The sequence below is a fragment of the Callionymus lyra genome, chromosome 13 (assembly GCF_982586985.1).
Source record: "Callionymus lyra chromosome 13, fCalLyr1.hap1.1, whole genome shotgun sequence".
Classification (NCBI taxonomy): domain Eukaryota; kingdom Metazoa; phylum Chordata; class Actinopteri; order Syngnathiformes; family Callionymidae; genus Callionymus; species Callionymus lyra.
This window is the reverse complement of record NC_141830.1, coordinates 15,142,315-15,163,950: the sequence shown is the minus strand read 5'-3', so window position 1 is coordinate 15,163,950 and position 21,636 is coordinate 15,142,315. Positions and strand designations below refer to the sequence as shown.

General features: G+C 39.1%; 3 protein-coding genes across 4 annotated transcripts; 1 reads left to right on the top strand and 2 right to left on the bottom strand.

Moving 5' to 3' along the window:
- Positions 1-2,343: 2,343 nt before the first annotated feature.
- On the bottom strand, positions 2,344-8,618 carry LOC148067515 (breast cancer metastasis-suppressor 1-like protein-A). Of its 2 annotated transcripts, XR_015713218.1 has the most exons (11): positions 8,395-8,618; positions 8,208-8,298; positions 7,965-8,092; positions 7,293-7,372; positions 7,104-7,200; positions 6,186-6,275; positions 6,025-6,089; positions 5,899-5,938; positions 5,222-5,357; positions 3,068-3,262; positions 2,344-2,894 (listed from the first exon to the last, which is right to left on the bottom strand). XR_015713218.1 is itself a non-coding variant. In XM_087805422.1 (10 exons), exons 1-10 carry the CDS (start codon positions 8,522-8,524, stop codon positions 3,145-3,147), a joined length of 975 nt encoding a protein of 324 aa, XP_087661548.1. In that variant the 5' UTR covers positions 8,525-8,618; the 3' UTR covers positions 2,344-3,144. The 2 variants fall into 2 exon arrangements, 1 of the variants encoding a protein (XP_087661548.1); XM_087805422.1 differs by having other exon boundaries at positions 2,344-3,262.
- Positions 8,619-14,195: 5,577 nt separating this feature from the next.
- On the top strand, positions 14,196-16,182 carry LOC148067514 (NF-kappa-B inhibitor alpha-like). The gene is made up of 6 exons (XM_087805905.1): positions 14,196-14,467; positions 14,833-14,938; positions 15,021-15,228; positions 15,307-15,395; positions 15,475-15,735; positions 15,822-16,182. Exons 1-6 carry the CDS (start codon positions 14,232-14,234, stop codon positions 15,849-15,851), a joined length of 930 nt encoding a protein of 309 aa, XP_087662031.1. The 5' UTR covers positions 14,196-14,231; the 3' UTR covers positions 15,852-16,182.
- Positions 16,183-17,268: 1,086 nt separating this feature from the next.
- On the bottom strand, positions 17,269-20,255 carry LOC148067513 (proteasome subunit alpha type-6). Its single transcript, XM_087806288.1, has 7 exons — positions 20,103-20,255; positions 18,924-19,018; positions 18,570-18,651; positions 18,323-18,478; positions 17,701-17,879; positions 17,531-17,625; positions 17,269-17,451 (listed from the first exon to the last, which is right to left on the bottom strand). Exons 1-7 carry the CDS (start codon positions 20,176-20,178, stop codon positions 17,394-17,396), a joined length of 741 nt encoding a protein of 246 aa, XP_087662414.1. The 5' UTR covers positions 20,179-20,255; the 3' UTR covers positions 17,269-17,393.
- Positions 20,256-21,636: the final 1,381 nt, after the last annotated feature.

Below are 21,636 nucleotides of genomic sequence, written 5' to 3'. Positions count from 1 at the left end.
CACACACACACACACACACACACACACACACACACACACACACACACTTTGAATAAAAATATACACAATAATTACATTTTGAGATGTTTTATCCTTGTATTGAGTGCCCACCAGATGTCACTGTTTCCTGTATAATCTATATTTTTTGAATAGTTATTCTATTGGCGAGCGCCACCTACTGAGCTCTAACAAATATGACACTGTTTCATGAAGCTTCATCAGACCATCACTGCTAAAAAGACGATGTTGCTACTGGTTTTAGATTCTTGTCTTGTCCGTGGAAGTGCAATCGGTGGGACGGCCATTGATTGACACACGAGTGCACGTCAGCGCGCCACCGTCTATTCCCGAGCCCTCTCTTAACCGACCGTCCCGATCAGAAACCGGGTTTCGCTGTGAAGTCGCGGATGTATGCATTCAACGTTCTCTTACACAATCAGCATCAAAGGTGCACACCCACGCACAGGCCTGGAGCGCAGCGCATGCATGCATGCACAAAGTCTTTTGAAAACACACTTGGACACGTACGCACTCGTGTACATATTGCAGTACATCACAGAGAGGCGTATAAGTAATTTAGCACAGTGTGACACTTTCACAGTCTAATTAGCCCCCAGTGTTGCAGTAAACACGTCCCAATGACCCTCCAGATCTGGTTCCTCATCAAGTATGGATGCGACTGATGGCCTCTCTCGTCCGTGAGTCATCACCGAAACCCTCCAGAACGTCTGGACGCATCACAACTTGCACCACGGCAGAAATTCAAAATAAAAAAGACCCTCGCTGGGATGTGTCGGTGCAAACCGGTTGCTATTCTGACCACGCACGAGGATGCAGGTGGGTCACCGAGGGGAGGCCGAGATGCTGCAGAGAGTCAGGGGGGTGACCGAGACTGCACTGTTGTTGCTGCTGCGTTGATCGGGATTTTCCTCTCCCGGTGTTGCAGCAGCAGACGTGGCCAGTGAGCTGTGATCATACTGTGCCTTCATCCTTCCTCTCTCTCATCAGCTGGAAGTCTCCAGCAGCAGGGTGCCCCAGATTCTGGCCCCGCCCCCTTTCGCCTCCAGTCGCACTCGCTCGCACTTTGAAGCAACACTGACACCTGCTGGTAGGAAATGATTAAGCAAGAGTGTAGTTTATTTAGTCGATTTCTTTTTTTATTTATAAAAACAAACAAACCGGAGACCGGTATATTAATATCTACTTTAAATAGAAAAACAAAAAAAAGCTTTTATCCGGTGAAAAAATATGAAGAAATATATAAAGCATATCACATAATTATTCAATTGCATTTAGCAAAAAGAATAAAATTCATTTTCTTTTTTCAACGAATCTTAATCAAAGTCAAAATACAAATAAATATAGATTTATATTTATATTAAAGGTTTCAGATTTCCTCACACCTCCACAGTGCTGCACCAAAAAGCGCTTTATTAATGTTGCTCCCTGGTGCACCAAACTAATACATTAATAAATACTTAAACAATAAAATAAAAAATATAACCAAAAAAAACATTGTTAAAAACGAAAGATTTCTAAATAATTGAATATCTAAGTGGATCAGAATGAAATAGAAATGCTAGTATTTAAATCTGAATATATTTTACCGTGTAATGAAATTGAATAATCAGTATTCAAAATGAAAGCCAAACTTTTTTTTATTTTAATACTAATAAATGTTGTTTTCTTTTAAAAGCAAAAATAGAACGCTAAGTGGGGGAAAAACAAGAAGCTTCTTAATGAAGAAAACACATTTTTCCTAGAGTTTTTAGTTGACTTAAAATAAAATAAATAATAACAAAATAAGCAACATACAGCCAGCAATAGTGAACAACAACAAAAATTAAATTAAACATAATTCAAGTTATTAAATAATATTATCGAATATCAAATTTTAAGAAAAAAAAAAATTAGTTGTGGTAAATATTATTATGTTGTCTTTAATTGACTGAACTTACCGGCATAATAAAATGATTTTATTCGAGCAGTTTTTAAAGCCTCACACACTCGTGCTTATTTGCTTTTCACCGTGCACTGACTGATTGACACCCTGCAACAGCGGAGAATCCATAGGACTGCAGGCAGATGGACAGTGATGAAAACGCTGGCTCCTGAGTCAATATCAGAACATGGTGTTAATCTAGTGAGTGGCCCTCTGGCAACGATGGCGCCTGAAAGACGGAACTGCACCGTAGCACCATCACTAAAATGATGCGGCTCAGCATTATTTATTTAACAAGCTGCTTTTGTCACTTGGCATGTTGGACCTCTGGGTTATTTGGAGATTCATAACCATTTATTCTGGAGTTTAAGAACATAAGAAATCACAGTAAACACAAGGACTCGTCTCGTCATGCACAAGAGCACTATGGCAGGTGGATTTATTTGGACTGTTTCATGATAAAAATAAACAATAACCCAAAACACATAAAGGTGTCAAGAATAGAAGGCTTACAAGCAGCATATTCACGGTCGCTTCAAAAAAAAACGCCAGCTTTATGACGGCAAACATCCTTACTTTACGACACCGTAAACACCTTTGAGATACAGCACGTGTAAAACTTTCAAAACGCACCAACATAAAACGGTTTAAGATGCGAGTTACAGATGTGTATATTAAATTACCTTAATCTCAGGTTTATATTGCAGTTTGAAACTGAAGATAAAAGTGAAGCCAATCACAATAAACATTCTCCTCTACAGGACGTCTCTCTCTCTGATTCCACTGTTATATTAGTGCATTAAAATCAACACTGCGAAACCATCCATTCATCCCTCCATTAAAAACATGTGCAGATCCACCTCGCGGACTCTCTTCCAGTATACGTTTGGCTGTGTGGAGGTCCAGGTCCGTCGGTCTCCTGGCTCTCAGCACACTTCCCAATAAGGCCTCGCTGCAATGATAGTCCTAGATGTGTGATTCCAGCCGAGTCATTGGCTCAGGCAAAGGCACGCGACTGAGCTCTTCACAGTTCAGCACAGATCCAGTTTACTCCCCGGTAGTTTTTTTCCTCAGCAGCACTTTGCATTAAATGACACTTTGTGAACACGTTATCGACATACTTACATATATACAGTCTGCGTCAGCAAGCGTTTTGGTGGCGGTTACAGCATGATGATGATGACGATATGTTCCCTCCGTGTTCACGAGTGTTTGATAGTGTATTTGCCCTTCTGCAGCTGGGAGATGTACAGCTTCGACTTGGTCCCATCCAGTCGCTTGAACCACACCTCGTCGTTGCTGATGTTGGTGATGATGGCACTGCAACACAACGTTACAACCATGTTGACCTTTTTTTCATGGATTTTCTGTCTTGATTGGTTTAATTTTGAGCACTTAAGACTCGTGTAGAAGAACTCTCTACTAGAAAATTACCTCACAGTAGTGATGGGCTGATGACGCTTCATGAAGCAGTGTCATGTTGTTTAGAGGTCAGTAGGGGGCGCCATCAGTTTAAAAACAATGTGAAGGAAAATAGTGCAGAGACAACCATCTAGTGGACTCTGACACGGACACAATGACACTGTATTTGCTGTGTTTTCATATGATGAATTAGGTTTTTATCTTCTTAATACTAAAAAGTCACTCAGTACTTTTTAGTATTAAGAAGATAAAAACCTAATTCATCTTAATAACTACATATTATAATGACAATCAGATGGACATTTATTTGATCCTGCAAACAAGATGCCATCCCTTTCAACAACCTCTCAGTAATGGTGATCTGAACAGCTCTGATGATACTTTGCCGCCCAGCCACCCAACCAGAGCTGCCAATCCCTTTTGATATAGCAACATAGACTTAAGCCTTATTCGCACGGCATAAGCATTACCTCGGGACCTCTGTGTTTTTTTAATTACCCCCCCCCCTCCTCTGCGTTATTTTAAGTGCATTCACACGGGATAAGCGATGTCTGTAAAATAGTCATTTTTACTGACATTTCCTGGAGATACAGATCTAAAAAGCAGCGCAGTTACTGAAAGAGAAAGTTAGTGTAACCAAGTGTTCTTCGTTTAGAGAAGATAAAGTGGACAACTTGTGCAGACGCTCATTTCTTACAGAAGAAACACAGTCTGTTACAGCAGTGTAACAGAGTGCGTTTGTGTGGGAAACAATGAGGCTGGAACTTAGTTTGTAGCTGTGCAGCGCACACATCTTCTTTACTTTCGTCATGTGGAAAACACCTCCCAACCATAGACCACTATTTACATACAAATATAAATGAATACATGTCTATGCCCCCAACAAAAACAAACTCGATCTACTTACGTTTCAACCCCTTCAAAATAAAACAGCGGAAGTAAATATTAACACAATGGCAAGTGCCTAGAAGTCCGTTACAGTGGCATGTGTGAATGGCTGTCAAAGCGCTTTGTGACCCTGGTCTAGAAAGGCGCTATATAAATAGAGATTATTATTATTATTATTATTATTATTATATATGTGTTATTAAGAATTACAAACACAGACATTCGGATTCACACGGGATTAGTATCATCACCCGACCTCTGTGTTTGGTGAATTACAGAAGGTAATATGCGGCGGAATTATTACATTACAAATCACAGACATGGCGCATTCACACGGGATTAAAACTCAGACATTCTCTGCAATTATTACAAATTACCAGAGATCCACAGATTATACTTATTCCGAGCGAATAGGGCTTCAGAATGTGAATACATTATTTTAGTGATAAATCAGCCTCGCTAGATAGCGATGCATGGTAAAAGGCATCATGGGAGTTTGCCATTTTCTTGGCACCATATGTAAGTCGGTCCCTCCAACGAAGTTCTAAACTTGTGTTGTCATTTACCGTTAAAATAAATAAAGTGTATCCAAATGAGTGAACTATGTGAAGAAGCCTTGAAGTTTCTAAAGGAAAATGAAATGTCGAGTATATTGTCCAGATAAAAACCCAGTTAGTGATGTGCTGATGAAGCTGTGTCATTATTTTCAGAGTCCACTAGATGGCGGTCTCTGCACTATTTTCCTTTGTTTTGAAGAACTGTTCTAATGAAACATCACATCATTTTTAAACTGATGGCGCCATCTACTGACCTCTACACAACATGACACTGCTTCATGAAGCTTCATCAGGGTATGTGGCAAAGCTCCACAATATTGCAGTTACAGCATTCCAACACTGCAAATCAGTCAAATCATACAGATTGCTATGAATGGAACTTTTTTTGTACTCTGCGGCAGAGTCCACGCACCTGGTTGAGTAGTCGTCTTTTCTGTTCATGCAGATGGTTTGTCCTCTGCAGTACCACTGATTGTCGTAGAAGAGTCGCCCGTCCTCGGAGCGAGCCACGCGGTTATGTCGGTCTGTCTTCACCACAGCGACTGAGGCTGCGATAGAAACGAAAAAAAGTTAAAAATCTCCATCATAATCACTGATTCAACCCTGATGATGAAATGAGTCATGAACCTGACTATGAAGCTAAGAATCATTTTTTTCCCACGTAGTTTTGGAATCAACGCTTCATGAGGTTTTGTGAAACAGATTGGCGTCTCTGAACCATTATTAAATGTAGTCTCACATCTTTTTTAGACTAAGAGCGCCACCTTCTGAGATCTGAAAATGACAAGTGGATCAGAAAAGCTCATCAACTCATCACTGGTAAACACGTTTCTATACCAATGATTCTGTTAATCCAAAGGCTGCAGTAGATGCTGAACTCCAGCCGAAAACGCTTGTTGATGAAGCTTCATGAAACAGTGTCATATTTTTATAGCTCAGTAGGTGGTGCCCTCAGTTAATAAATGATGTGAGGCTTCAATACAATTGGTGTTCAAGAAAAAAGATAGATTATGCAAGAGCAAGAGTATGCTTCATGAAGCTTCTTCAATCCATCACTACCAAAAAAACAAGTTTCCAACAAATCCTTACTTTCAGTCTTCGCCCGGTGCGGGGCCAGAGACGCCATCGCCTACGAAGCACAGAACAGCATCACAAGTCAAATAAACTTATTTTCTGACTTTTTTTTCAATTTGATAATAGATAAATGAACATTACTTTTCTTATTGCGGTCCAGTCCTCCAGAATATCTAGGTCTTGCAACATATAAACAATATATGGACGTGACTGAGAGGTTAAAGAAGCAGAGCTGTGGTGATGCAAATACCTTTGAGACGACACGATACACACAGTAAATGATAGATAAAAAAAAAGGATATCAGAAACAACAACAGGCTTTTTCTTCTTTACAGGACAGAACGTGTCCTTTTTCTTGTTTTTCCGTGCATGTAATCCATCGTTCCACAACTCTGGAAGACAAAAATAAAGGTGTTTATGCAGTTTTAATTCTTATCTTGTATATTCCATAGATTATTGAAAACTATGTTTAGAAAGCTCTTTCTATAACAGGACATATTGGGAGTCTAAAAAACCAGTTCATTTTATGTACATTTCTTGTGTTCTCCAAAATGTATTATGTTTTACAATGGATCAAAACTCTTGATTTAAGTGTTGGTAATAAAATAGTTCTTGTTAAAAAATATTTCCAACTAGTAACTAATATTTATTCAAATTCATTATTTTTTATTATTAATTTTAATTGAATTAATGTATTATGAATGAGTTTGAATATTAATCTATTAATTATTGACCACCTTGTGACAAACATTCTATTACAAGTGACATAACACAGCAGAAATCAGTCAATTGTGCTAAAATCACTAGTTCTCACACAATAAGACATTTATTTTATTTTTTTGTTAGCTAGGTAGTGTTCATTGAGCTTTACCTCACAACCCCATGACAAATAATAGATGAGACAACCCTTTAGTTTATTAAGATCTAATTAATGTTTTTAAAATCTACAGTAAATATAATAAATCTTCACTTAAATGACAAAACTTGTATCACATTCCAAATAAACTTGCTAATATTAATGAAGATTTCATCCTTGCATGATTAAAATGTCTTCCCAGGTATTTTAAAATCTGACAAGGTCATGGCAAATATCTCTTAAATTTCTATTTGTATCCTTCCAGAGTATTCAAGATAATAAGAAACTCTGCCAACACGTGAACACTTTCTAAAAGTGTGAAGCATATATGAAGCAATGCTGTCGAGTGCACTCCCATGAGTACCTGAGGTAATATCTATGCTGTGTCTGTCCTCCTCCAGACGTCGTATCTTCTCCTCCAGTTCACTCTGCACGGTGTCGAACAGCAGCAGCTTCTCGCTCTGGACAAAACATAGCCAACCAACAAATTCACATCTGCTTCTATTCTGAGCCTGAAGATGCCACATATTCCACACGTGTGCTAATTTCTCACCTCCCAGTGTTGGCTTGCCGCCTGGATCTCACAGTCGTATTTGTTCTTCACCGACTCCAGACACAGTTCCTTGTATATCCCTGCGGTAGAAGAAGATATGAGAAGTATAAGTAAGTAAGTAATTTTTATTTGTATAGCGCTTTTCCAGACCAGGGTCACAAAGCGCTTACACAATCAAAACAATACTCAATAAAGTATATACTTTAAAGGTCAAGATAAAACTGATAACACAACAGGAGTTCCAGAAAACCAAGGAAAGCCTGAACAAATAAAAACGTCTTAAGATGTTTCTTGAAGGAGTCAGTAGATCCATCAAACACAAAGAGAGAGGAAGATCGTTCCAAAGCTTAGGAGCAACAGCCTGGAAGGATTTCTCTCCTCTGGTCCTGAAGCGTGTGTGATTCTGATCCACAGACCTCAGAGCCCGAGCTGGGGTGTAAGGCTGGATCAGATCACTGATGTAAGGAGGAGCCTGACCATGAATAGATCTGAAAGTAAGAACCAGAATTTTAAAGTTGATCCTGAAAGAAACTGGAAGCCAGTGAAGAGTTTTAAGGATCGGGGAAATGTGAGTTCTTCTACTAGAGCGGGTCAGAATTCTCGCTGCAGAGTTCTGAATCAACTGCAGGCGAGACAGCTCCTCAGTAAAATAATGATTGCGATAAACCTCACCTGCAACTTTGGTCCGCATCTGCATGTTTTCCTGGAGGTTGGCCAGAGGTTCCAGGTACTCCTGGGCAGAGCCGGCCATGACCTCTTGCAGTTTGACGTCGACCTGGCTCAGCCGCTCCTTGTACAACCTTTACGGTTCAAATAAAATGTCAATTCATGACTATAAATCATGCACCGTGCCTGACATTTTTTTTTTCAACGATACACAAGTCTGTTGACTGTTGTCACTGCAGAGAAACCTACTGCTCCTTCAAGTCTGTGAACTGCTTCTCCAGGGTGGTCATCTCGTCCAGACACTCCATCCTCCTCCTCTCACAGTCCTCGTCATCCATCTCTGCACAACAAACACTCAGTCAGTTCCTCCATTTCTGATCTAAAACTGTGTGATCTCTGTTGAAAAATCCAACTGTCATGGTGTTGATGTTCTCACCAGAACTGTCTCCATCGTCGGACACAGACGAGCTCACGGTGTCCTCCTCGTCCGTGCTGCTGCTGCCCTCCTGCTCCGGGAAGTCCACCTCCATCTCCTCGTCCTTCCTATCCCGGGAGTGGACCGGCATAGCGACGGGTGTCGAGGGTCAGAACTGGGTTTTTTTCCCCAGACAAGCTCACCGGGTAGCTCGCCTGCGTCTAGACAGCTGGGTATGTGAACGTGACATACGCCAGCCAATCAGACGCGCGCTTGTTGAGCTCGTCCAATCACGGGCGAGTTTTATTAAACATGGCGAGGAATTGATTTCTGGGATTTGTAGTGTAGTGTGTGTAATTTGTTATTACCAGAAATTGAAGTCGTTTTTAAAAGATACGAGGACGCTCATTCCCCCCCCCCTTTTTTCTTTTTTTTAACTATACCGACTCGTAAAATTACTGTTAAAATTAGTATCTGGATGTTCTGCTCTATGTTAGTCTTTGTATCCTTTGTCTTATTTTCTTTGATCTATGTTTTTTATCTTTATCTTTAGACTTAGATTGTATCATCTTGTTCATTGTCTTTATTTCTCTTTGTTCTTATTATATTTTTGATTTATTTTTAATGAAAAATTGCTTTATTTGCTGTGGCTATTGGAAAAAAAACAATTTAAAACAATCAATAAAGTTCTACCTTACCTTACCTTACCTTACTGCATTTTATCACTCGGTTACCATCAAGTGAAATCATTCCATTTGTTTTCCAGCTAATGTGTGACATTCTATTTATTCAATATACTGTATATCATTAGCTAGATAAGTGTTAATAACACATTTTTGAAATTGAAATCTAATCAGATTTAACGTTTTAAAACCTAAAGTTAAAAAGTTGTTGCCAATATCTTACCCCAGAAAAATTATATGAAAAAGTCTAAATAATAAACATTATGTCTAAATTAAATACATGTAACCAGCCAATCAGATGTGCACAACAACAACAACAAAAAGAACCGAAGGCAGGATGCTTGAGAATTGGGTGTAAAAACCAGATACCACAGATTTGCGTTTGAAAGAAAGTACCTGTTGTCGGTCACAGGTGAAACTTACTGTAATAATTTTGTAGAATTAAATGTGGTTTGTATGGAACACAAAATTTCCCTCGCGTGTTTTTCACAAATGCATATATTTCTAACACATGCATATATTTAACAAATGTTGTCGTAAAAAGTATTTCCACAGTTGTGTCCTCCATATCTCGTCCCCTCCATCACTTATTTATTAGTTTTTGCTTTCACCGAACAGATTTATTTCAAGTCAAAAGTAGGTAGTACTGACAAACTCAGAGAGCCATGTGACTAGGTTAAGATTTTACACTTAAAACAAAAAGTAAAAAGATATAACTGGTTTATGAGCATGTATCTAGTGGTATTTCCAGGAATAAGTTGAAAGATAAAAAATAAAAAAAAATTCTTTGCGTGTGGTTTGACTATTGACACAGTTGACTTCCGACACACAAACATCTATGCACTTCCTTCACTCCTTTTATCACACATAACTAGTAAAAAAGTTTTAACTCCTGTTTGAAAATAAAAAAAATGTAAATAATTCTATTTTTAAAAACGATTAATGTTAAATTACAAGAAAAAAAAGGTGAAAAAGGAACACTGATAAAGTGCCTACGTTTTTGGTTCTTGTTAAGTTATTTTATTAATTATATTAAAATGAAATATAGAAAATAAAATATTTGCTTTTTCATGGCATTTTTTCTTTCTTTAATCAGTTTTATTTTAGTTTTACCTGCATTTCACAACCCTCATTCTTTTCCCTTCTTTCGTTACCTCAGTGGTACCTCAGAGCAATCACAAGATATGGTCACCTCGGAAATAAAGTTGCTAATAAAATAAAAGGATGACAGGATTTCAGACAGAAAAGTGAAATGGTCGTTGGGTCTGTTTGGACAATAGAATGTGCCGCAAACTCCTGATTGATATTAATTGATATTTATTTCTTAAAAGTCTTTGACACCAGTTACTTAATTTTCTTTTGTACCTATTTAACATATACATTTGGACAAATTTTAAATCAAGTCAATCTAGTTTTTTATCAGAATTTTTTTATTTTCCTTCCCTGTAGGGCATTTTCAAGATTAGTGAATCTCCAAAATCCCTCAAGATTAGCGGATTACTCATTGAACAAACATAAGGTGGAGTAGTACAACTAGTCATCTTCCCAGGCAAAAATGATGAGTAATAAAAGGCTTATCTTTGCACATGTTGTGCAACTTACTTTGTGGGTTTTCCATGTCTTGGAATCTACCTGAGCCCCCATTGTCACCTACTAGTAGATGGCTATCTAAGAATGTGTCATGTATTCTTTATTTTTAAACAAAAGCCACAAACGTGTTCACAAAGTAAGGTGAAGAGGCAAGGTTTTTTTTCTCTTTTCTTTCTAAATCTGTCTTAATGTCACACAGTTTGTCTGCTACTGAACCCACGCAGACTCTACCTTAATTTTGAGGAAGCATCTTTCCAGCACATGTCATATCAGAGGCGCATACCTGTGAATAGAAGGTTGAAAAATGAATCGGATGAAACATTATTCAGAAGTGGGAAGAAAAAAGAAGGAAGTTGATGCTAATTTTAGAAAGATGATCACAATGATAACATTGTGGTGTTGGTCAGTGGAAATTTGAAAAGGAAAGTCCCATGTTCAAGGTTTTACAGACATGTTTATTACCTTATAATAAAAATAACTTTAATAATAGTCGAACACTTCCCCCTGACTACAATTAGAGGTTTGTTTTTGAGACTTGCCCAAAGAAATGGCTGTTGAAACATAGTGAAATACATCAGTTTAATGACCAAATTCTAATCTGTAACATTGCCTGTTATGTATTTAAAGATATACTTTGCTGAGCACCGCTCCATTAAGAAATAATTTATTCCCACCTACCTGCCTGCACCATCTTCTTCGAACCCCTTTAACATGAGTAGATTGCTTCCAAAAATAAAAAAGTAAAAAAACGTCAGTTTTATCATTACCATAGTAACCTCCTGCCGCTAGATGGCAGCGTTTCCGCTTAAGTATGTAAAGACTATTTACCAATAGACTATTTTAGTTTTCCAAAAAGATAAATGTATTAATAAAGATATGACATTGAATATATGCTCATGGATAAGGAAATATTAGCTTTTGTGTGACGATTCACCTTTGGAACCAGACATGGAGATATTATGATGTAAATACATTGTTCTGCTAGTATTATTACATTTGACTTAAATCAATTTAAATAAAACTAGAGATTTTTTTCTCGGTTGGTTGTGGTTCCATGCACTAATCCGTGTTGTAAATCACATATATAATAAAAAAGAAAAATCACAAAAATGACAAAAGTGGTTGCATGTGCAGAATAATTCAAGCTAAAGTTATTACAATGTAAAGACACATCATTGGATTTGCACTTGCTATGTAAAATAAACAACAGGAAGGAAGGAACTGCTGTTTATCTCTTGTGCAAACATTGTGGGTAAAGTCTAGCTGCAGAGGGGCGGGACATTACTTTGCCTTCACTTTAACTTTAACACTCTTTTTGTCATTTAAGAATATACTGAAAGGCAAATTTATTTATTTTTTATGTTACAAATAACATCTGAGATTTTTTTCTTCTCAGAAGTGTATTGGGAGTAATGGGTTTCAGGGAAAGTTTCACAAAAAGGGTGTGATACCTGATTGTTATGCAATTTGTTTCACCAAAACCAGAAATAAGGGCATTTATTTGGGGGGGGGGGGGTTGATGTTGATACTGAGCTGGCGTCAGTGCTTCCTCAGACGTTGTGTCTCCATAGCAACAAGGCAATAATAAAGCAGCACTTGCGCACTTGTGCACTTGCGCAGCACTTCTGCAGAACACAGAAAAAATCTCAGATATGTCATTGGAAGTCCCAGTATTACACACGAGGAGATTATTGTACATACGCATAGTTGATTAACCAGGTTTTCTGATTCACTGTAGACATTTTTTTCTCATTTACAAAAAGAATGCAGGTACATTTTTTGGGCATTTTGCAGAGGCTGCCGTGCCCATGAACGGGGTGTGTTTGACATTTTGTCTTGGCTCATCACAATGGAGGTGCGGACGCTGTGGTTGCTATGTGCTCAGAGATCCGCCCTTTCACAACATCAACAAAGGTGATCCTGGGAATTTTACCTGAAATACAGGCAGAACATGCAGACACCCATCAAGACAAATGTGTCAGAGAGTCTTGGAAAATAACTCTTGGAGGTATCAGTTCATTCAAAATATGTAGTTGGTTTTCATAATTCCTTTAGAATATTTCACAAATTATGCAGTCGTGGACTTTTTTTGTAAAACTTTTAGTGAGTCCAGTAAGTCACAGATGCAATATGCAAATCTAAAACACTGAGTACCATTTGTTGCATAAGGGAGTGGTCATAAAGAAGTTAGAACAAATTGTGAGAAAGGAAACTTCCTTGGTTGTTCATTATGCATGATCACATGACAAATCTTTTTTTTTTACTCAAATTAAAACATGCTTTGAAATTTCATCTTGTATGGAAGGAAACTCCACTGTTTGAAGCAACCATTTATACTGTGTGGTAACATTCTGCTATTGTCTTGTGTTGGTCAGTGGTATTTTTTAAAACCATGTTATGCATGTGTTGTTGAAAAATATGTTGGGATACTTTCGTCTAATGTGCAAATGGCCTTTACAAATAAAAAAGTGAGCTCAAAACTAAACTCATTCCCCATTTGCTCAAGATACACACTTGGAAACAAACAGAATACTCTAAACAATTCCATTTATTTAAGAGTTATGATGTTCATGTTGTCTTCATCTTCAATCTTCGTCCAAAAAGACACACTTATAAACATCCAAATACCTCCGTATACTGCTCGTCTGTAATGTTCATCTTGTAATGAGTCCTGGACATGAGGAATTGCTACAAAAAAATTAAATATTTTCAGCTTGTTTGTAGTGGAAGCTCCAAGTCTCACAAGTTTATTCGTATTCAAAAAATTGGAAGTGCTTCTGCTACAAACAAACTTAAAATAAAGACTTATACAAGATGGACATAACAACTACCATGGAGGTATTTTGGATGTGATATAATGATGATGATATAAGTGTAAATGTTTTAAAACAAAAATGAAAAACAAATGTGCACTAGTCGCTTCATTAAAATGAACATGCATTTTTGCCAATAACACTAAAAAGGAATGGATTACTCTGAAAATAAACCAAACCCTTTAATCAAAATGATTTTTAGTAGAAAATGAAAATAAGTTGAATTTTGGGTGAACCATCACTTAAGTTCTGCAGAACATCAAATTAATTTATTCGATTTTTAAACAGAAAACAGTTAATATTTTGTGATTACTTACATAATGTTAGACTTTATGCATTAATTTTTAATTGTATGCATGAACACCTCAAATGCATGACTTATTAGTTGAGACTAAAACTACAAACACTAAAATATAATCCTTTGAAAGAGCATAAGAGACTCTTCTGTGCACATTTTAACCTCGATATGGAAACTATTTGAAGTACCACTTGCAAGTGTTATTCATACCCACCATTCATCAATTTTAACATCCCCCCCCCTTATAACCTGCATAGCGTCGGTAGGAAACTACCAGTTTTCATTCTGATGCTCTTCGGGGGGATTTTTGTCTCAAAAGTACGGCTCTATGTGCTTTCCCTGTTCCCCAGATAAATCAATTGGAAATCCCCAGCGAAGCTCCGCCCCCCGCCTCCTCCGCGCAGTCATTACCAGCGCTCCTGCTCCTGTCCGCCTCACTCACTCTTGAACCTTCAACTGAGAAACAAACAAAACATGGACGTCCAGCGAGTTTCGACGACGAACCACAACCCAATGGATTACCACCGGGACCCGAAACAGGGCAACAAGACCCTGCCGTGTCACAACGAGGAGCGCCTGGACTCCGGCCTGGACTCGCTGAAGGAGGACGACGAGCTCGTGAGCGCGCTCGAGGACGTGTCGCTGGCGGACGAGACGCGCATGTACGAGCCCGAGCCCTGGTGGAGCGCGGTCACGGACGACGGCGACACGTAAGTTCATTTTTAAATAAAAACTTGTTAGAAACTTGTGCAGAAAAATTGCGCGATAGCGTCATAAAAAGCTAAGTGTGCGCTCGGGACAAGAAGGTGTTTTTTAAAGAGGGGGGGCGGAGCTTAGAGGCGCCCCGGGCGCTCAGGAAAGTCCCTGGCCGTCTGCCAGCAACTGATAAAGCGTCAGATGTGTCAAAAGCCACAACTGGTGGAAATAACCCGACACACACACACACACAAAAAGTCCGCTCTTGCGAAACGCCACCCTTTTTGGCTTTTGTTCGCGATGAATCGTCTGGGACCACAAGTTCCTCTTCCTTTCGAAGAATCATGAATTTTTAAATGTTTTTTTTCTCCACACACAGGCTGCTGCACTTGGCCGTCATTCATGAAGCCACTGAGCATGCGCAGCACATGATCAAACGCTCCCATCGCTGCCCGTTCCTGAACGTCCAGAACCACCAGCGACAGGTAAAGAATCCACCGCCATCACCAACACCAACACCTGATCACTCGAGAACTCTATCTTAAACCATGATGTTTTTCCCTTCAGACGGCGCTTCATCTCGCCGTCATCACGGAACAGCCGCTGCTGGTGGAGAGCCTCCTCAAGGCCGGGTGCGACCCCCGGCTGACGGACGACGCCGGCGACACGGCGCTCCACATCGCCTGCAAAAGAGGCTCGCTGGCCTGCTTCAGCGTGGTCACGCAGCACAGCGGCCGCCACCTCACGTCGCTCGTCTCCATCCCGAACTACAACGGTAGGAATCCACCTCTTGCACGCTCCCGTCGTTTACTAAAAGGAACCGGACTGACTTTTTGTTTTTCGCTCCTTCCAGGACACAACTGTCTTCACATGGCGTCGATAAATGGTTTCGTGTCGTTGGTGGAGAATCTGGTGCAACTCGGGGCAGACATCAACGCACAGGTAAGAACCAACCAACCCCCCTGACGCCCTATCGTTTTAAAAAACCGCCCGTCTAAATCCGACTTGTTCCCCCCCTCAGGAACAGTGCGGCGGGAGGACGGCGCTCCATTTAGCCGTGGACCTCCAGAACCCGTCGCTGGTGCGGCGCCTCCTGGACCTGGGCGCCGACGTCAACTGCTTGAACTACGGCGGCTTCACGCCATACCACCTGACGTACGGGAGGCAGGACGACGACATCCGCAGCCGGCTGTACGAGAAGACATCGCAGGAGCTCAGGGAACTCCCCGAGAGCGAGTCGGAGGACAGCGACATGGAGGACCTGGACGTGTCGGAAGATGAAGTGAGTGTCCAGGACTACGACGACGATGATAAAACGATGGTCGCCTCAAAATACATTCTCACGTTCTGCATTCTTTTTTTTTGTAGATGTTCGATGACATAAAGTTCGGGAAGTAAAAGCAACATCCAATTTTTTTTGGAGATGTAAACAGCTGCTACTGGGATGTCAGGAAACGGCCGAGAAGACCGAAGTCCGCGCCCCCCCTTCCCGCCCCCATGTCCAAGGCACAGAGGTGCTGGCCCGGGAACATGAATAAATCGAGGATGGAGTCTGATCTGGAACACGGAGATGTGCCAAGAAACCTCTGTGCAGTTTTCCTGTATAAAGATATATATATATATATATGTGAATGTTGTATAGTGTAAATACAGAGATATTTTTATACTTGTCAATTGTTAACACTATTAACAAATTATGTTCAGAATAAAACAGATTTATGAAGCTATATTTCATCATTCAAGGGTACTTTCTTTACAACACAAAAAAAAATTGACATTTGTGACGAAGTGTATGGAAAAGGGCGAGGTCACCGGGTCTGAGTCACGTCGCCAAAAGTCCCCGGGCAGCCGTCGGGACATGCTGTACTCGACAGGCGATCTTTTATTAGGACAACATTGTACCATTCAGGATTTTTTTTTTTTTTCCTCAGCGAAAAGAAAAATCTCTGCTGTGTCAGTAACAAGGAAGTGTTGCAGAAGACTGGGAAGTACAGCATTCCTCAGTCAGCTGATGGTTTATAAAGATGGGAAGCGCTTGACCCAAGATTAACACAGATCGGCATATGTCTGATTAAGTTTTTCACTTGAGACTAAGTCAAGTTTGAATATTAACAGTTTGACCAGTGAGCAGTTTATTTTTGGTAAACCCAGCTGTTTTCAAAGCCATATTTAAATGGTTCTCTTCAGGTCATTAGGTTAGGTAGAACTTTATTAATCTCTCAGGAGGTCTCCTTCGGGAAATTGTTTTTTTCCAAATTATCCACAGCAAATACAGCAATTTTTCATAAAAAATGATCAAAAATAAAATAAGAACAAAGAAATTAAGAGTGCCAATATGAGTGAAGCAATTGACAATTCTTGATGAAATAACAAAATTTACACAAGTCATATCTAAGACTTCCCTTTGGGAGTGAGCAACATTGCTTATTCTGAAAATCCATTTATATACATGAGAAGTTTTTTTGGCCAGTAAAAAGTCTGATTTATTTGGCCAGCTTATATATCGACTTGAAAATATAATTTTTAAAAAGCTCAATGTGGATCTTAGAGGAGAGATGTTAACACAAGGTTGGTTTCGTTGATGTAATAATGTTCAGTACAACTGACGTCTGTGAGATCATATCTGATGCTGAGTCAGTTATGAAACGTTCTGTTCGAATGAGATGAGTCATCCCGTACAAAATCCACTACGATTCGTCAAAAGATTAGAGTTGAAGAAACTTTTTTTTACAAGCTTATGCTTAAATCGAGATCACAGAGAAAAGAGGAAGTTGAAATATATGTGGTGGATATGAGGGCAGAAGGACGACATCAGTTATTCCAAAAAATGTTTTTTTTAATTGAAGAATTAAACAGTGGGGGTAAGTTGTCACCAAAGAGAACGCCAATCTTTATCTGGGGAAATTCATCCCGTCATGCTCCAAATGATTCCAAAAGGGTTTAGTCTCGCTCTGCCAGGGACATGAGGTGGACGTCCACGTCAGCTTCTGTGAGAATCCTGTACGCATCAGATAAAGATAAGCGTCTGGCTGCAAACATTTTCTTCCTGGAGATATCGGCATCATTTGAACCCTCACCTGAACTTGGAGTCCTGTGTTGTAACAACTCCAACCTCCAGCTCAGAAGGCTTGAAGTCAATGGACAGGACAGTCGACAGACAAGAGATTGCAGTCTATATAGAGACGGAAATATACATTTTAAAACGATCACCAAATATCTTTTGTCAGTTTTGCAGTCTTCTCATTACCTCGATCGTTTGTTCAAAGGTCCAGTCCAATTTCTTTTTCACCTTCTTCTCCAGGAAGCTCGTGGCTTCGGTCTGCTTCACTCCGGCAGCGGTGGCTTTGAAACCACAGTAGTAACCCGCGGGGTCACACTTGTATACCTGCGGGCCCAACTCGTCGTCGATGCCGATGACGATCATACCTGCAAGACATCCAACAAGATCGTTACTAAAGTCTCAAGACAAAAAGTCTTCCACACAAACACCACTGAAAGTTTGGATCCCCGGTGACTTAAGGCAAAAGTTTGCTCATTGCACAACGATACTAATGCTTTCCAGGCTTCTCAAGTGTTCCTGTGACCCTTTCTATACGTGCACTAAACTTCAGACGCTTAATTAAACATCTGTACACACATGAATAAACACATTATATATGATATTTTTTTTAAAGCAGACTGACTTGATTGATTCAATGTTAATTAAAAAATAATCTAGCTTGTTATGTCATGTTTAAAAATGCAACCAAAGGGGATCAAAGTTTTTTCAGCACAAGAATGATCACAGTATTATGTTATATCCAGCTTCAATGAGTTTCCGTTAAATAGGAATCTGAGCAATACCCTTTCAGTAACAAGGCTTTACTTACAGCATCCCAGCGGTCGCATCTCTGCGTTCTGTGTGTACACCTGCGAGATGTCAGCAATCCTCTTGCACAGCATGTCCACGGGAATCTCGTAGCCGTACTTGTACTGCCAGTTAGCGGCTTCGTAGCGGGCTCTCTGAACTTGGGACTTGCTGTCGGCTGTTGAAGGATGATGGGGAAAAAAAAGTTATGTTTCGGCCCTAGAGTCAAAAAGGTTCTTATCGTAAGAAAAAAAACAGTGTCTTCCTACCTGTCATCCCAGACATTACACATCCAATATTATCTGTTATTCTGAAAAGGTGGGTCACTGTGGAGGCATCCAGAAGCTTGTCCTGGAAGCAGAACAAAAGTTTGAGCAGAACTAACAATGTACAAAACACTCCTCTGTTAGACAAGTTGTGGTTATCAATAAGAGACTCTGTGTTTGTGTTATTCATGACTGTGGTCAAAGACAGCATGCCAGCAATTAGATTCCGAATTAGTTTGATTTATGTAAAATATTTTTTATATTTAGATCTCACATTTGCAGGGTTTTTTAGAAAACTAGTTACCCAATACATTTAAAAGTACAATTTAATCATGATAAAACTGTACGTCAACTTACCGGGACTTTCTTTTGTGTGACAACAACTGCACAATCTTTCCCTCTTACAGCTACTGATGTCAGTCCACCTTGGTTAATCGCCTTGAAAGCATATTCTGTGAGAGAGGGGAGGGACGTGGTTTTTTATGAACTACTCATTTGTAGTTCAACGGTAAATAACAACACTCATTCAAGTTTTAAACAAAAGCACTTGAAGTTTAGTCTCAGAAATGAATGACCGAGTCACCCGCCACAAATCTCCGAAAACATTTTCCAAGTTCGCACTTGACTAAACTCCTTCGCGAAATATCTAAAAGCAAGTGAAATATTCAGTGGAATCACTATAATAATGTACATTATACACTTTTAAATGGATCGATTCACACAGTGATTTTTTTGGACCATCCATTGCACGATTGGAGTCTGACCAAGTTTATTAAATTTTTCCGACCCTTCCAACAGCAATTTCATGCATTGCATAAATAAAAAAATAAACGATAACTCTGCTTTATGTTTTCATTACTGTATATTTAAACAACTTATAGCATGTTTGTTCAATCTGGGCCATTTATTAGCTTTTTCTATGCATATTTTGAGAACCAAATCTTCTTATTTAATGTTAATTTATTGACTAACAAGTATTCATGATGGTTATTACATAATGACCTATTTTTCGGTTTAGAAAGCTTTTCAATAATACCAACCTGTACAAGATCTATCTCTTTAAAACGTACACATATACATACACTTTTGATTTAAAGGGATTTTGCTATGTGCTAAACAGCTAATTTTATCGATCCAATCGGTAAATATAGCTTTGATAGCTTAATAAACGTCTGATGTTTAAATGTAAACATTATAAACTGACAGATACCAACACTCTTCACAACAACATTAGCAAGTGTTAAGCTAGCACAGCAATGAATCAGCTAGGTTGATGGAGAGCTAACGATGCTAACTAGCTAAACAACCGGATGGAACGTATTCTCATTGATTTATCTAAAAAAAACCATTCGCTTCATGAGTGAAATTCAAAACTACAATTGACTTTTGAGCGGGTTCGTTTCAAACTACTTTCGTTTTGTTCGGTGTAAGTGAGCGAAGAGCAGACAAGCTAAGCGGACCATGACAGAGCATTTAGCAAGCTAGCAAACAAGTAGCAGCGAGCCGGCTTTAGCGTGAAGCCATCGCGAAACATACCGACTTGATAGAGTCTTCCCTCGGGGGAGAAGATGGTGATGTGTCGGTCAAACCCTGCACTGGAACCCCGGGACATTTTCCTAACGATGAGTAGACGGTTGTCCCAACGAAATAGCAAAGCAGAGTCTTACTGCTTCATGCACTATTTGCCCCAGGAAGTAGAAGTTCGTGAAAACAGAAGTACATCCGGTCCGAGCAGCCCAAATGGTTTCCATGGTGATTTTCTTTCAAAATGTTTAGTAGATACAAAACATTAACAATAATTTAAAAATAAATAAATAAATACAATTATAATTAATAAGAAAAAAAGTAGTTTGATATGCGTTTAAATAAAAAAAAACCCTATATACTTTACTATATATACAAGTAACTTGTAAGTAAGTAAGTAATTTGTATTTATATAGCATAAACATTTTTTAAGGTTATTAGTTGATGGGGCTTATTTTCAACGTCTCCTCAGCACTGTGGGCATTTCAACAATGATCAATAATAAAACTTTGTAAGGTCATTGAAATACATGCAGATTTTTTTTTAATCATGTTTATGTGTGATAAAGATAAATAAGTAAATAAATGAATATGTACATGTGTTCTCCTGTTATTTTTCATCCAAACCATCACTTTTTTTCTTTTAAATAAAAATACCATTCATTTTTAATTATTAGAAATCATTAGAATCAGAAAAATACAAAACATGATTTTTTTTTTCGTGGTGAAGTGGAAAAAGCAAAACAATAGATTTCCAAGATATGAGAAAATTGTCAAAGTCTGACTAAATGACTAAATAGTGTAGGATTCATCATTTCGGTTCACATTGGAACATTAACTTTAAATTATGGCACGTATTTCTATATTGTTGAGAGCTCTTGAAAAAAACAGGAAAGGGGTTAAAGCTAAACGTAAACAACTAACAAAAGGCATAAACACCCCCTAAACGAACGGGCAATATATTTTCCCATTTTAATGATTTATGTAATTGTGTTTCTTTTAAATAATCCAATTTCCAACCACCTCCCTCGCTCAGGTAAGGAGCACAGCTGTGCCATCACCCTGGTAACTGTTAATAAGTGTTTTTTGTGACACACCTGAGGGATGTTTGTTAGCGAGCATGTCGCTCTGCAAGTGAAAGAAACCTCTTAGCTCAGGGGTGGGCAAACTCGGTCCTCGAGGGCCGCAGGGTGTGCAGGTTTTTGTTCCAACCGATAGAGCATGCACATTTTAACCAATGAGGTTTCAGCTAAAACAAGCAACACCTGACTGACAATCAACTGATTACACTCCTTAGACAGCTGATTGGTGAAAAGGTGTCCTCTTGATCGGTTGGAACAAAAACCTGCACACCCTGCGGCCCTCGAGGACCGAGTTTGCCCACCCCTGTCTTAGCTCATGATTTCTTCGAACGTTTGTAACAATCACATCTGCAGAAATAACCGCCAAGGGAATGTGGAAACTGGATCTTGCAAAGTTGTGTTTTTTTTTTGTTTGTTTGTTTGATAACTTTAAAAAGTCACAACTATGAAGTACTCTTCAAACGT

Coding starts and splice junctions, on each gene's coding strand:
- LOC148067513 (XM_087806288.1), bottom strand. CDS start 20,178: ATGTCCCGGGGTTCCAGTGCAGGGTTTGACCGACACATCACCATCTTC. Junction 18,652..18,923: donor TCACACAAAAGAAAGTCCCG/GTAAGTTGACGT, acceptor TTCTGCTTCCAG/GACAAGCTTCTGGATGCCTC. Junction 18,479..18,569: donor TGTAATGTCTGGGATGACAG/GTAGGAAGACAC, acceptor ATCCTTCAACAG/CCGACAGCAAGTCCCAAGTT.
- LOC148067515 (XM_087805422.1), bottom strand. CDS start 8,524: ATGCCGGTCCACTCCCGGGATAGGAAGGACGAGGAGATGGAGGTGGAC. Junction 8,093..8,207: donor TTCACAGACTTGAAGGAGCA/GTAGGTTTCTCT, acceptor TGAACCGTAAAG/GTTGTACAAGGAGCGGCTGA. Junction 5,939..6,024: donor ACTGGACCGCAATAAGAAAA/GTAATGTTCATT, acceptor TGTGCTTCGTAG/GCGATGGCGTCTCTGGCCCC.
- LOC148067514 (XM_087805905.1), top strand. CDS start 14,232: ATGGACGTCCAGCGAGTTTCGACGACGAACCACAACCCAATGGATTAC. Junction 15,229..15,306: donor CTCCATCCCGAACTACAACG/GTAGGAATCCAC, acceptor CGCTCCTTCCAG/GACACAACTGTCTTCACATG. Junction 15,396..15,474: donor GGGCAGACATCAACGCACAG/GTAAGAACCAAC, acceptor TCCCCCCCTCAG/GAACAGTGCGGCGGGAGGAC.